The sequence below is a fragment of the Malurus melanocephalus genome, unplaced genomic scaffold (assembly GCF_030028575.1).
Source record: "Malurus melanocephalus ecotype Western Australia unplaced genomic scaffold, MMel_1.1 scaffold_22, whole genome shotgun sequence".
NCBI classification, from domain to species: domain Eukaryota; kingdom Metazoa; phylum Chordata; class Aves; order Passeriformes; family Maluridae; genus Malurus; species Malurus melanocephalus.
Window position 1 is genome coordinate 1,840,475 of NW_026623254.1, and position 16,522 is coordinate 1,856,996.

The 16,522-nt window shown below is 41.2% G+C and overlaps 1 protein-coding gene across 2 annotated transcripts in view; it reads right to left on the reverse strand.

Moving 5' to 3' along the window:
• Positions 1-16,522, reverse strand: part of BCL2L13 (BCL2 like 13) — a 34,439-nt gene continuing 17,917 nt past the window's right edge. For both annotated transcript variants that reach the window (XM_057390038.1, XM_057390039.1), the window contains exons 5-7: positions 16,131-16,200; positions 11,664-11,807; positions 1-1,038 (exon numbers count right to left, since the gene is read on the reverse strand). In XM_057390038.1, coding sequence (XP_057246021.1) covers positions 229-1,038; positions 11,664-11,807; positions 16,131-16,200 — 1,024 coding nt within the window. In that variant the 3' untranslated portion in view covers positions 1-228. The remainder of the gene's footprint in view (positions 1,039-11,663; positions 11,808-16,130; positions 16,201-16,522) is intronic.

A 16,522-nucleotide genomic window follows, 5' to 3' on the forward strand; every position in this document is an offset into this window, starting at 1 on the left:
TTTTTTTTTAAAAATACCCCCATACTTTAATCACGAAAAACCAGTCCCCGCCCCAATTCTACTAAAAACATGATTGTCCATAGCTGGAGGCTTATTGAACAACCTCACCTCATCACCACTGAGTTACTCAAATGTCCAATTAAACAGCAGGCAGCTCAACCTTTAGGTAACACAACTACAAAAATTGGATGTGCTCTCTTCTCTCCCCCCTCCTCCTCAAGAGAGCTGTTACTTTTTCCTAAGTGCCAATGCTACTCCAACGGCTACAGCCAAGATAGCAACTGCAGCAGCTCCGCCRTACAGCAGTATAGATTTCCCTTCTGGCAATAGGATAGGCTTCTCCTCTGCAGCCGAAGATTTCTCTTCTATTTCTTCCAAATGGCCCTCTTTCCCCCCTTTTTTTTCCCCTGGAATCAGTATTTTCTCAGGTTCTGGTGCAGCCTTTTCTTCTGATGGGGCTAATTTTGGGACAGGTTTACTTAATAGGGGGATTTCAGGTTCAACAAGCTCTTCAGCTGCTTTTCCCTTTTCCTCCTGTTTTGTAYGCAGAAGTGCAGAGGGATGTGCTTTTTCAGCAGCAGCAAATTCAGGAGGTTTCATTTCCTGTAAAGAAGCAGAGGTTTCTGGAAATGCTGCCTGCATGGTCTCTGCAGTGCTGGCTGACACCACTGCTTCCTCAATCCCCTCTGGTATCTCTTCTTTCTCCACGTGAACAATGTCGGAGTTGGAAGAGTTGTTCTCACTCCTCTCTTCACCCCCTCCGTTGCTGTCCAGACTTTTGACTTCTTCAGGATCCATAGCCACTTGCTGCCAGGACTCGGGTCCCAGGGAGACTGGCAGGCTCTCTGTGTGCCAGCTCTGACTCGCCGACAGGGAGACGGGCAGGCTTTCTGACTGCCACGACGTGGTCACCGTGGGGGATTCCGGGGGGCTCACCTGTCCTGAGTTGTCACTGGTCAGGATGTAAATGTCATTGCTGTCCTCTGCAATGAGCCCGGGATACTCTTCCTCTTCAGATTCCAACGTAAAGACTGTTCCCTAYGAACAAAAAGGAGGACACAACACGTGAGCGACAGCTTCAGCATTCCATCCCCTGTACGGGACAGAACAGGACACCTGGAAACTTGGTGAGCTGGAAGAAAGATGAGAGGGCTTCTGCAGGAGCAGCAGCAGCCTGACCTACATTTCAGTAGAGATTACAGAACCCAGCTGGTCCAGCTGGCATTTTCAGAGAATGAAACCTCTTATATGAGCTTTGCTGGGAGCTCCTCCTTTCCCTGACATTACTTTATCACCGATTACATCACCAAAAYACACCACATGGTCATTATTAAACCAACAAGATACTAAAGTCTTGAGACCAAACTGCAACAGAACAAAGAAAAAGAAAGCAAACACGAGTACAGGATTCCAGCTGAATACTGCTCCCTTCTCCCTTCTGTGCAAGTGCTCTCTATTGCTTGTCTATTTTCACCTAACGGTGTTCCTCTTACATTAATTTTATCTCATTTCCAGTGCTACCTGAGGCATGTATTTCTACTTTGTACCACGAAGCTGAAATCTATAGTAATTCTAGGATTTTAGTACCATTTAGGCTATTTTTAAACGAATTCACATTCACCATCAAAACTTTGGCTACACAACTGACGCTGAGACAAACAACCAAGAACAGAAACCAAGAGATGCTGACAAGGTTTCTGCTTGCTTTTTTTTTTRGTTAGAAAAATGTGTGGCCTCATAAAAATCTGACAGTGGGCTTCAGCTGGAGAAACTGCAAGTGTAAAATACTCATTCACTGTATCAGCCCCAATTTATATACTGGGCTTGATGTTCTATGGTTTGGAATATCCTTTTGGCCAGTTTGGCCAGTATTAGCTGCCCTGGCCATGTTCCCTCCCAGCCTCTTGTSTCTCACTGGCAGAGCATGAGACACTGAAAAGTCCTTGATTTAGGGATATCACTACTTAGCAACAACAAAAACATCAGTGTGTTATCAGTGTTACTCTCCTTTTAAATCCAAAACATAGCTCTGTACCAACTGGGAAGAAAATAAGCTCTATTCCAGCTGAAATGAGGACAAAGAGATGGGGGCAGAGAAGTTTCCTAAGTTTCTCCCCAAAGTTTCCTATGCCATATAATAGAAGTCTGTGAAACAGTTAACAAGAATTCAGTAACTTTCTTGCTTGTAACAAAAATTATTTGAACATTCTATCAATTACTGCAGTGCTGGGACCCCCTTCTGTGCAAATTCCTTGTTCAATTATCAAGCTTTCCTGCACAGTCCATCRCAACACAAAATGTCATTAATTCTCTTTCTCCCTGCTCCCTTCCACATGCAATAGTTCTCCTAAAGCACTCTGAGCAGTTGTCTCTTTTTTAAACCCTTCTCAACACCTGTAAATTCAGGGGTTGATTCCTACCTATAGTTTCCCATTCCAAGACATCTCCTTGGTTGTTCCACAACTTTTAATGGATCCACACAATGACCTGTGTCAGGAACTGATCCCAGTTAAAAACATACTTTTTATTCTGTGGAATTAAATTCTGTTTTTAACCCTTGGCCCATGGAATTTTGGAAGAGACTTGGATATGGGCAAAGGAATATTACAGAACACTTGAAAAGAAACTTTTCTTCCTAAATACCTTTAAATTGCTCAGATGTGGGAAACATCATCTAGCTTGGAAAGATGGTCAGAAACTAAAGTGAAACGATGCACAGAATTTCTCAGGGAAAGGGTTAAAAGCAGTTAAGCTGTTCAGTGACCATTTGAGGGTCACCACAAAGTCTTAATTAAGAATTCAGTAAAAATGAGTAAAGCATTGCATTTGTGAAAATGTTCAGACACCACCCACATGCCAAACCCAAAGCAAGCTCTGCTCTGCAAGCAGTCACTGGCAATTCAAGACTATAGTATCATCATGAAAATTTCATCTTTCATTAGAAGAACTATTTTTTTTTAATGCAGCTCAGACCATTAGAACAAAATAGAGCTCTACATGTAGGAGGAAGCAACCGGCATTSCAAATTAAGGGCAATGGAAAAGAAGAGCCAAGAAACTAAGTAAGAGGTTAGTGGATCCAAAGAGACYAAGTATAAGCTATGAGGGCCAGGGCTGCTGTGCAGTGTGGGAGGACAGGACTTCACACACAGCACCAACCTATCCTGTTCCAGCAGGCACTGGAGAGCAGCATAACGGGAGTCAGTCATTGTGGGCAGCTTCCACCACCCTTTGCTGAGGATGGACAGGCAGCCTGCTGCCCACACACTCTAGAGATTGTAACACTCACTCCTTTGACCCTCAGGATTTGCTCTGGATGCTGATTAAGTAGGAAATATTCTCACTGSAATATAAGCCACTAACAGATACCTACAGTCAAAGCCATTTTTTTATTTCCACAAGTGATACAGACTCAGAAAAACAGCAATTAAATAACAAAATAGGGGCAAAACCTGCAATCTCATGAACCTCTGGACTATCCTCTCTGTTCAGCTCTACACTTCCACAAACCAGGATGAATTTATTTCCTGTCCACACCATATCACAACACACTAAACCATGTCTATGGTCTGACATTAGGAGAAGGAACAGGGACACACACCACTGATAACAGCACTACTCTTAACATTCCAATGAAGTGCACCCATGCTGCTGTGACTCACTCAACATGAGGCATAAACAAAATTATTCTGAACTGCTGAGGATTTGTGAGCTCTGGTGATTGTAGCAAGAAAAGCACCAACAAGGGCTACATTCAGACAGCCTGATTTCCCCTGAAGTCACACACTGTTCACTGGTGCAAGCCAAGAGGCTTTGAGCTATGACTCAGCAGCCCACGGAGGGGAGGATGGAGCCACCTGTAGTCAGTGGGGACAGTGGGTACAGGGACTGCCCTGAAATTTAAACCATGCTGATGCTTCTGAATACATATTTTCACTGGAGCTTCACTTCTCACAAAATACACGTAAGATCTGGGCACATCCTGAAGGTAACATGCAGGATAAACTGCTTTGGAGAGGGTAAGGAAATGAAGGGATGGTTATACAAGGAGCATGGGCAATCCTCATCATTTCAAATACTTCATTAATAAATGTACCCACACTACACATGCAGCCTGCCTTCAGCAGGAGGGAGGAGGGCCAAAGGGGCTCAAGAGTTTTATTGTTCCTTTTCTCACGCAAACTGTGCTGACCTCAAAAGAGTTATCAGTTGCTGGCTCCCTATAAATCAGAGCCTTATGCAGCTTGGCTGATTCCTTTCTGTCTTTACAGACAATTTACCTTCCGTGTCAGTGCCTCAGGGACACAACTCCCCAGGCTTGGAGAGACAGATCGCCTGTGGTTGGGAAGGCTGGGCAGAGCTGACACACTGGCAGTGGGTAATTCCAGCACTTTTTCGTTAAAAGCTTATGAAGCTTTAATTGAAAATCCAGACAGTAATAGGCATTATTTAGGATACATGATTAATATTTCTTGAGCTGAATTAAGATTTAATACATAAAGTCAAGCGGATAAAGCTCGGATTTTGTGCCGGTTCAGTTGAGGTTTGCACTTTGGTGGGTTTTTTTCCTTCTAAAGCAGCTGAAATAAAAACTGAATGACATTTAGGACAATTCTCTTGATTCATCTACAGATGTGACCCAGAAGCAAAGCTCCAGCAGCAGATTATTTCAGGACAGGATGGAACATGTGGAAGGATTTTTAATAACCTGAGGCCTTATATAAACCCTATACTTTAGATTTGATAGTAAATAAGGAATGTATGTAAGCATTTCCTTATCTGCTTTGTTTATTGTAAATACACAGTCTACTGCTTCAAACCAGAAAGATCAGAGTTGCTTTTTCATATTTGCAGTGGGAAACTTGCAAATTTGTGAGTGCTTTTCCTCATCCAGCATACTTAGAGAACCATGTCAGGTGTGGTAGGGAATCCTAAGTCCCGCTCTGCAGCTTCCTGCCATTTCTGATCCCAACCACTGCCACTTGAGGGAAGAAGTGGTACAGCTTACGAGGAGACAGAGAACTGCATACTCCCCTACTTAGCTAGAACACTGCAAGAGTGGCCACATCCCATGAGGCAGTCTTCAGGGAAAGATCAGCTTGGTTCTGTTGAGGTGGCATTTGCAGACTTAAAAATCAGAGCTATTGAAATCACTGTCCTCAGCCTATGGGCTTTGACTTGCAGGAATGTTCATCAACACTTTTACAAGTGACAGGAAGCACAATTAACAAATGTGGCACACTTGCCCTCAGGAGAGGCTTTAGCCAGTATGCTACAGGGTGAGCTACACTGGACAAATGCAAACTGGTAATAAAATAATTTAAAAAATGTCTGAAAGTCCACCAATTATATAGTATAGAACTGTTACTTAAAGAACACCTGTCAAGTTTCAAGTTTCTGATTTAAACACTGCAAACATAAAAGAAAAACTAGACACAGAAACTGACTMTTAAAATGTCTATATTATTTTTCATATTTTTCTAGTACGTCTGTTATTAAGTATATGCAAACAAACAGACATTAACTACAATAGTTATATTTGATAAACAGAAAAACCTTTAACTATACATAAGAAAARGGATCCTTAGTTAACAAAATAATAATTTTGGCATGATTTATGTAAAGCTGCTCTGGTGCAGAGATACTCAAATGAAAACTCTGAATGTCTCAAAGATAAAAGCAACCCTTTTCTCTACAAAAATTAGTAGGAGTAGATGCAAACATTACATCTATAATTGATATGTGGTTAGATAGTGAACAGAAGAGATCCACATTCAGGTGTCCAACAGAGCATTTACTGCATCTTAGAGCAGACTTTGAATCCCCTGCCCCGTAAACTCCAAAGAGCAGGAAAATGCAAAACAGCTCTAACTGCTGTTGAAGCTTCTTCTAGGGTTTGGTTTTAAGTGTTTGTAAAAGCTCAACTGGTCTCTCTGGTTCAGTTCTTAAAATATAAAAAAGGAACTATGTGTAAAGGCAACTCATACAGAACTAATTTCTGAGGACACAAAAAAGCCCACCYGAAAAATATACTGCCCAGCAAGCCACCTGTATCTCCCAAATCCTGATTTTGTCCAACACAGGCAAAATTCTGTACAGSTCAGACAGTGCCACCAGGGAAAAAAACATCTCCATGTTCCCTGAGTTTCAACCACTCAACATGAAACTAAACAGACCCACATAAAATCCCTGAGAAAAAGAGCRTCTTGAGGTTCAAGAGGAAATGCTGGCAGAACACAGTCTCCCAGGAGAGCAATCTTGGCTATAATAAAAATTTCAAACACTCAACTCAGCTAGAAAGTTCTTTAGGTGAGGGCACTGACTATCTTGCAACATAATCTCTCCCAGAGAGAAAGAAAGTTCAAGAAGCGTTTGGACAATGCTCTCAGGCTCATGGTGTGATTCAGGGCTTGGACTCAGTGAGCCTTGAGGGTCCCTTCCAACTCTGCATATTCTATGCATCTATGGCAACTTTCCCCACACCAATAGTGTCACAGCAGTGAACACTAAGAACCCATCAAATGCATTTGTGCTTAAAATCCAGTGTCTGAAAAACAAGGAGTGACAAACTGGCCTGTGCCCAGGGACCCTGAGACATCTCCCTCTGGGGAAATAACCAAACTTCCCACAACAAACTTCCCACAACAWACTTCCCTAGWGCTGGGACTGYGGTTGTTGAACAATTTGTAGCTGTGGCAGAGGAGCAGCTGTGTGCTGGAGCAGGGCTGCCTGTGCCCAGGGATGGCTGCTGTRGTCAGGAACCTTCACTCCCACCCAGCTTTGCCCAGGCTGCAGCTCCATCTGCCCCCTCTCTCTGTCCCCAGCCCCACTATACAAAACCTTYTCAGACCCTTATGGAAGTCAGACCTGACAGCATTACCCAGCTAATCCTTCAGAGAAACGGATTATAAAGGAGCTGCTGACAACACTCAGATCCAGAATGAAACATTCTAAAATATAAAGAAGTCACAAAAAGCCCTCAGGCATTTACTGTGCTCTCTGAAACTGTCAAGATAGGTGGAGCCAAGAAAAAGAGAGCAGAGTTCTTACAAATAGGACTGGACTTTCTATTAAGGAAAACAAGGGAAAAAAAGGTTGAGTGAACCAGATCAAAGCACTCTGATATTGCAGCCACTGCTCTCAGTCCCTTCAAGGAATGCTTTGGCTAGAACAGTCCACAGAAATGATCCATCCCTGCCCTCCAACATAAACTCTACAACCTGCAGAAAGTCAGCACCAAAGCAATACCCTTTAAGGTTTCAGTCTTATGGGTTTAAATTGAGGTAAATTCAGTTATTTATAGACCACTTCTTCTGATTTGAAGTTGTTGGAAGGGAAAAGAGAAAGGAGATCTAGTTGCTCCTTTACCACTTAATGTCCTTCTTCAGCCACAGTGCGTAAAAATTTTAAAAACCTTTTACTGTACCAAAGAAGTTACATGTAAGTGGACAGTTCACTGCTGTATTCCATGATACCAGCATAAAGTATAATTATTTTGAAAGGAAAACTTCTTTACAGGACTCCTCTAACTAGACTGCCCTTTCTTGCATCTCTGTCACATTAAACTTACTTCACTCTCCTCCAGCAGAGCACGTCTCTCTATTTCTGCATTGTCATTCCCAGGGCAGACACCTGTACTGCTGCAGAAGGAGGTTTTTGTCTCCAGAAGCACAAATGGACTACTTTGCTTCCCCAGGGTGACAATTGTCTCTTTACTTTCTTTCTCCTCCAGATTGTTAATACTCTCTAATATGTGTATTGTTCAAACACCAGCAGCAAAGAAAACAACTCAACCAGATGCAAAGCCCGAGACAAAACACTGAAGATACAGAGAACAGCTCCTCTAAGGCTGACATAGGAAACTGGAAACTATTTCAAACAAATTTACTTTTATTCTCTTTAACATGGGCAGTTAMCTAGTTAAATGCAAATCCAGGTCTGAACTTCATGAGACAAGACCCCTGGGAAAGCAGAGACAATTTCTGCCATGGGTCACAAATATAACTCCCAGACTTGTGCTGAGAAGAAAGGTTATTAACTGCACTCTGATAAACAGGTTCAAACAAGGGAAAAGCAGATGGACTGGTAACAGGAATGGGAATCTAAGAGGAAAAAAAGGCAGCTAGCTTCCACGAAATCTTACACTATTTCTTCCTTATAGACATTCCCCGGCTCTTTCTACACAGATGAAATCTAACCATGGAAAACAGGATCCTTGGAACTTGAGAAGAAATAAATTATTTGGGAAGGGGTGGGAAAGGAAGAGGGAAAAAAATCCTTACCAACTGACTGGTCTTACTGTGCACTTTTCCAGGAGATGGAGAATTGCTTCTGATGCAGCAGCATTCAGTCCTCGAGAAGTCAGACAGAGCAAAAAGGCAGGGGAGGTACGAGGAAAGAAGGGAGGGGAGAGGAAGAGAAGGGAGGGGAGATGAGGAAAGGGGTGGGGAGACGAGGAAAGGGGTGGGGACATGAGGAAAGGGGTGGGGAGATCATGTACACACTGCATGTCTGTTTGCTGAGCCCTTACATTGCTTTTGGGAAAGAACAAAGCTACTTGTAAATCAGGCTGTGTGTTGTTTTGCGATGGCTCAAGGTGAAAAAGGAAGAAGGTCTTAGTAGAACCAGTTGACCCATCAGTCAGGAGGAAGAAATTAGTGTTCCTACACGTGTCTGTTTAGAGAACCTGAATGCCCAGCACACTTTTTATTCCAAAAGAGAGATTGTACAGTCAAACAGGTAAATGCAAGAGCTGCAGCCAAATCTGTCAGCAATTAGTGAAAGAGGGAGTGTAAAAATATGCCAGCCGTTCCCTCACCAACCAACCCACCAGTATATCCCAGTCTCATACTGCCATCAAAAGTTAGCTGTGCTACAGTTTTAGTGCCTGAAGGTATATGGGAGGGGAATATTCATTGTTTCAACACACCATCTCATCACCACATCTCTGTGGGACTGGTATGAAAAAAACTAAAAGCAACTTCTCATCCTCCAGTATATCAAGTTTCTCATTTCCTACAAGCCATGCYAATTTCTTGAAATCTGCTGCATAGCTCCCCAATTTGTAAAACTTTATTCCCTTGAGCTGGAAATTTTGCTTCTAGTTAGCTGTGCACCATCCTCAATCAGACGCTTTCCTGGACCCACAAGCCTCCTAAGCTCAGAGAGAACCTYGAGTCTTGCACACATGCAGAACCCTGGGAGCTCTTCCAGCTGCATCATAGCTGCACAGAATGATGCAGCAAATGGATGACACAGCTCTGTACAATTCTGACTCCACAGATCTGCAGTGGGGCATAGGAAAGACTCAGCTCACCCCTTATTTTGACTGGCTACTCCCCTTCTAGCAAAGGTTGACTTCAATCCAAAAAGTGAGGAAGATTCCAAATTACACAGTGCCAAGGGATGAGACAGCACCAGAGACATTACAAAGCTTTTCAGGTCTACCCCTGAAAAGCTGAGTACCATTAAGCTTTCCTCTGCTCCAGATCCACAAAAAACCCAGACAGGCTATTCTGGCATCTTCTCACTTTTAAGCAAGATCTTAGCAGCTGCAGGAAAGACCYGTTTTCACACCGCCCCAGAATAATATAAAAATTGAACCTCTTAATGCCACAGCAACGTGAATCATTGGAGACTCCCAGGTTTATACATTGCCCTTATGGCTTGAGCAAATTATTTCTGATAACTTGATCCAGCACACAGAGCCCCTGTGGCAGATGCTTATCYTAAAAAATGCAAACACTCCAACACTTCCGTGTGGCTACCAGCCTGCCAGGCTCTTCCCAGCCCTTCTCAGAACACAACCTCTCCCATCCTGGCCCCACGCCCTGCTCCCAGCACTGCCATCCCACAGCATCATCCCACAGGCTYGGAACAAACTGAGAAACATACCACTGGGTAAAAATGAACCTTTTGCTTACAGGGAAGAAAAAATACAATAAAACTATAAATTGCCCTTCCTCCACAAAAAGTCACATGCTCAGTGGGACCCCAAGCCCATCCTCAGAGCAACTCACAAAGGTTAGTACAGCTACATTAATTCATCTGGAAAGGATTTTCATCACCTTGTCTCYTTCCTCACCTCTTGTGCTGTTGCAAAAATAGCTCTGGCTTGTTTGCTGCACCGCTTGTGTCAGTCTGATTTTATGCCTGGCTAGATGTACACAGACAAGCTCAGAGCCTGCTGGACACCACTGCCTGGATCTGTACATCCATGCACAGTCACCCAAACTTGGAGGCCATGCTGGAAAGTTGCCTGTTTGCAGAAGCTTTGCGTTCTATGAAGTGTGTTTACAGCAGACCTCAAAAAGGGGCTGGAAAGAGCACAGCTCTTTTGAAGGTCAAAAAAGAAGGCAGAAAAGCAAAAAAGTACCAACATTGATCTGTCTAAATGCTGCAAGTAAGGGCCTGTCCTGGGATGAAAATACTTTGAGATATGAGTGCATTTATCAGATGACCTAAAGTCATTTGGTGGTGTGCTGTTAGAGCTTCTGTCCATTAAAGACAAACAATCCCTCCTGCAGGCCTTGACAACTATTCTCACAATTGCTGGGAAGGGAACAGATAAAGAAGGTGCAGATGTGCAGAAATTCTGGAACAAGCTACTCTTAAAAAAAAACCCTCAGGTAAACTCTTGAAATACGAGAAGCTTCTGAATGGGATTTTTCCTACAAGCACTTTTTCTTTTATCATTGCGTTTTCCTGAAAAGCTTTTCTTTTTAGAATAAATCAGCTTGCTGGAGCCATTTCACAAATCCCAGATTAATTCCATTCAAATCTGGCATCTTTCCCAAACCAAGTAATCATAGGCTCAGCCTTCAAGACCCAGCTCATCAGCTGTGAGCTGCTTTTTTGMAACATTTCTAAATGAAACTTTCTCAGCATGCCATGACTCAGGAACACTGGTTACCATGAATTAAAGATTTTCTACAAGGAAAAATGAAGCACAAAGAAATACTGATTGCTCATTCTGTGCATGTTCCTATACAGCTATAAAGTCTAATATGCATTAGCTATCTTATCACTTATTATAAAAATTAATTAGTACCTATTGACATTTCTGTATTAAGTGCTCCCCAATTACTTATCTGCAAAGGAACTTCTGAAATTTAAGAGGAGGAAAAAACCCTTTTCCAGCAGTCACCAGAGGATGAAGATGCCATTAAGAAGAGGAGCCTCTTGGGCACAGTACCTCTTGTTATGGGTGTCTGCTTCCAAATTTGGTGCTCCATGTATATTAACAGGGAAGCACAAAGCTCGCCATACTGCAACAAATTAGCACCTTAACACATACTGTATGAAAATTGTTACCTGACACCTAAAGACCTCTTCAATTTCAACAGCAATCCAACAAATCAGACATGCAAAGAACTGGAACAGACGGCCTGGGGAAATTGTGGAGTCCAATCACACAGGTCTTTAATATCAACATCAGAAATGAATGGGTGAAAGTCAGTTCTGCCTYGGGTCAGAGAAGAAGAAAAGATGACTGCCCAAGATCCCTTTCTGGTCCTGACMTCCTGATGTATTTTTTCTTTTTCTGAATTATTCTTTCTTGTGTCTGCTTACTTCAAGCAATCCCTCTTAGCTTTCACTCCTACTAGTATCACACTTAGAAATAAGGTTTCAATAAAGTATGGAAGTTGAACACAGTCTTCTTACCCATCCTCCTTGYTGAATGATATAATCTGCAGAGTAATCTTCTAGATATGTCACCCCGAAGTTCACAAGGGCACTCAGTGGTTCCTGGCCCCGTCTGGTCAACTCCATCAGAAATTGTTGTAACAGAACCAGGGGCACCAAAACCTTCAAAAAACAAGAGTTTTGAATAAATACAGAAAGCATTACCAATAATATTATGCARCTAGAATAGAATTCATGTGCCCACAGAAAAGGTCTGAATCTTCAAGTCCAAATATACCAGGGACTATACACTTCATTTCTGAGAACACAGAAGGCAGACACACAATAGAATGCACTAAAAAAGAAGCACTTCATCTGCTAAGCAAAAACCCACAGCCTAATTAAAAAATTTCACAGAATGCAACTGCAATGTTTTCTTAAGCCTCATTTTTTTCCCAATACAGGATTCAGGTAGAGAAGCTGAACACGTCCAGAACTTGCTACCCCAGAAATGGAAAGATGCAATATCATAAATAGCTTGAAGGGATATGCATCTAAATGCAAACAGCAAACTCACACACATTCTTGAACAGGAACATCTCACTAGACAGTCTCTTTAGAAGTTGGCTTTGAGACAGGACAGAAACAAACACCTCCACCCAACAGCAGAACATTACAAACATGTTTTAAATGGGAAACACAAAGCTCTTTCYATGTCAAACTCTCCCTTTGATGCCAAATTTAACACATAGAGATTTCCCTCCCTCATTTCCTACTCCCATTCCTCTTTAGAAACCTTTTAAGTGAATGCTCAGCCTTAATCTAAATTGCTCTGGAAGATGCAAGACTCTGAATCCACCTCCTTCACATTATACAGTTCAAGACACTTCCTTCTGAAATTATGTTTTTGTTTGCCTAAACAACATGAAGTTGAACTTTTAAACTCTAAATTTATTYTCCTAGAGCACACGAGTGGCCCTCTGGGCAATGTTTATATGCAGCACTTTGCCAAGGTCAGGAAACTGGYATAAACTGAAATCATTAGCATCTGAAAAAGCATTATGACACAAGAGAAAAATATTTGTTTTACTGCATTTTAATTGAGACAACTACACTGCACATCKATTCACTGTGCAGACTGAAATGCTGTTTCCCAAGTGAACAAGGGAGATGAAGGCTCTACTACTGCTCATACTAAACTCCTAATGCCTCCTTCGTTTTCCACTCTCTTCCCCCTTCAGTCTGGTTTTCTTTTCTGCAAATATCCTGCATTACTATTCCCAGAAATCACACCTTACGATGCAAAGCTGGAGGAATATGAATAAAAAAACTAAGCTGAAATTGAGATTTGTACTAAAGACATGGTGGGATCACTCTGAGTTGGACTACTAAAACCAGACTGGGCCTAAAAATTGCCCATAATCTGATMAATTTAAGATGCTCCAGCTGATTAACAAAGGAGTCCAATACTGTGGCAGACAGGTTACAGAACTGTTGTTCTGCGATGAACAGTTAACACTGGTAACTGTTAACACTTCACTAGGAATGTCATAGGTGCCAGAATTTTAAAAGTGTTTGAATTTCAAAAGCGTTGGGGTTTTTTTGAGTTTCTTGCAATTACTCTCAACTCAGAGGCAGAAATGTGCAAGCTCACAGTGCACAGACATAAGGAGCAGGTCAAGGTCAAGTGTCAAGGAAACTTCAATCTTTTTGGATCAAAAAAAAAGCAAGCTGTCAAGACTAGGCATCTTTCAGGGGCTTTGGGCACACCCACATAACTCTACAGCAGCATAAACACTGAGATCTCAAAATATTTGACATTTACTGTAAGCTGAAGGCAAGAGAAACAAAGGCAAGAAAAGGCGGCTTGGGAAATGAAGGGAGCTCAAACGCTGGCATACTAAATGTGATTGTTGCCTTCTTCCTTTGCCAAATGAATACCTAATCCATCCRTTCCTCCCAAATTGAGCAAGCCCCTTCAGGCCTCAGGAGCAAGGGACCAAACTCAAACTCTTTAACATCCAGTCCCACACAGACCAACAAACACCACCCAGTCTTCCTTTCCGACTAAAATTACTGACACTTCAGCCTCTGAGACCAGGAGAACAGGAGCAGATTTGCATGAGACTGTCCCTAAATGCATGAAAGAAATTACCTTTGCAATATTTCCATAAAAGTTAACAACACATTTCTGTACAGAAGAGAAGCTGTGTGAATGGTGATGAGATTTAACAAGAACAGAGTAAAAATACAGCCTTTGCAATTCAAAGCAACTGCAACTCCCTCCACCAGGATGCCTGGGAAGGAATGCTAAGGGCTATTTATATTTTGACTGAATAAAAGCATACACAGAAAACAGTTGGCAGGAAAAAACTCCTAGGGAATCATTATAAAACCCACTTTACTATCAGAAGATAGCTGATTGTGTAAATGAAAGACTTGCGTCAACTACACTATTGCAATCCCATTGTAAAACATTGCAAATTTAAATACACTCAAAAAATATTACAAAGAAAGTTCAGAGACTTTGAGGAAGCTATATTCAAAATCATTGCAGTTCTGTAACTGTAATTTGACTATTTCAACTTAAAATTAATCTAATTCTTCATATAGTTATTTCTTACATTTTAATGGCCCCATTAATCAGTAAGAATGGKATACTAAGATGACTGCTAACCTACTCACCAGTTCAGCTTGCTCTTGATAACAGTATTTGTTACCCTTTCAGCTGTTGCATAATAGTGGGATTAAGTATTTTGGAGCATGTGTGTAATATTCAGTTTTACACAAAAAGCATAAAAATTCAGCAGTGGGGTATTTAAATGTTTTTATTATTTTATTACAGAAATTTAATTTGCCCCTTTTTAGGTGGTTTTGGATTTGTCTTATTTTAATGAAAGCCTTATTTCAAATAGAAGATAAAGACCCTTTTCCTTTATAGAATTCAACATCAAYGTTTTCTAACAGCTTCTTTAGAGTGAAAATTAAGCTGGGCTAAGATGGAAGATGTCTAGATCTCTTCTGTTATAAAACACAAATCTGATTAAGATGATAAAGGAAATTAAAAGGAAATGAAACCAACACAAATGTATTCCATCTTCTCAAAACAAGTATTATTGAAGGAACTGCTGGGCATTCCTGGCGCACCAAGCTACCACAAAAACAATACAAACAGATGCTGTGCTTGTCTACAAAATTTCCATTCTGATTTGCTTTTGGACTGTAAGTTTTGTAGCAACAAATGTTACAGGCAAACAGCTGATGGGCACTGAAATCCATGAGCCCCAGGGACTGCAGGAATGTCGCAGCAATGAAAGCTGAATCATAAACCCCAAAATGCAGCCATATGCCCAGGACTGCATCTTCAGGACATGGGGACCCAAAGCATGTTGACCTGAGAAGCCCCAACCACCTCCTCCCTTGCCAGATGAGCCACAATGACTGGTTTTATGCTTGGTTTTAGCTTTCACCAGCTGAAAAGTAAAATGTGCTAGCTTAAGCCACCTTCTTGATAATCAGATTTCATGGTTGTTTGAACTAAAATGCTGTGAATCACAAGATGACAAATTGAAAGAACGCACACATAAAGCAATGATAATTGCTGGAGCCATGGGCAGTAACTTGTCATGCAATGTTTATTGAACTGCTTTGCAAGTGCCCACACCCTTGGTTGGATGAACAGTTTCTGAAATAAGCAGGGAAATCTAGTCAGGAAAAAGTATTTCCAGAAAGAAAATGTAAAGAGGGAGAAAAAGATTTCTTGTTCTGTTTTAAATTTAAGACTGTATTTTAACACTCAAATTGTGATTCAGTTTGCAAGTAGTTATTCTATTCTTTCCTTCTTCTTCTGATGCCTACTGAACTCATCAGAAAATGATTAAGACGATGAATTTGAATGATTAAGGAAAGATGAATCTGGGAAGAGTAATCTACTCATTCTACATTAAAAGWACTTTAAGAGAATTAATTTACAGATTTGCATTTTGTTTTTAAAAGATTTGTATCATTTGAGATAACTACTCATGAAATCAGGTAGGAACACCCATCCTTACGTTTTCTGAACAATTTAAATATCATGAAGATACCACCTATTTTTATTTTCACTGTGTTCAACACTCTTTTCCACATATATTTTAAACCTGACATTGGAGCAAAGAAAGAGCATTATTATGAAAAATCTGTCTCAGATTTCATTCCAAAACTGCTGCAGAAATTAATCTCTCTTGAGAATTTAAAAGAAAATTAATCAAGCAACATGTCTAACTTTTCATTTTACTGAACTAAAGGAAGGTTGACCTAACACTTCCATTCAATAGCCTTCGGCTAAATTATCTATAAAACAACCCACTATGTGCATATCTACCACTCAGAGAGTCCCACTTATTTCACACTAAAACAGAGTTCTTTCTATTCTTGGCCCTCTGTAAAACACAACTGTACCTAGTACAAACAATGTGGACATCAAAGAGACATGACACATGGAGGTGAAAGTCACTGATCTGGTACCTTGTTCCATCCACTGGCATGAGCAGCTGCCTCGTGTGTGCGCTCCCGATATTCCTGATATGTCACCGGCCTGCAGAAGTTAAACCAACACTGAAAGTTATAAAAGGAAACAAAAGAACATGAATAAAATAAAATTCTCAAGTTTTCAGAGAACAAAGTATTTTCATATGTATTACAGCAAATAATGTTCAAGAGCTAGTAAGTCTGGTGTTTCAGGACATAAAACAGCAGCACCAGAGAGGTTCAGGAAGGCATCACCTTCTCCCACTTACACAATTTCACATAACTGGTTAAGAGAATTTCCTAATAATTTTATACCCTGTTACTTAACAGACATTAGATAAGTAGGTTCCCTGATATGCTACAAAGTTTCTAAGCTCTTGCATATCTTT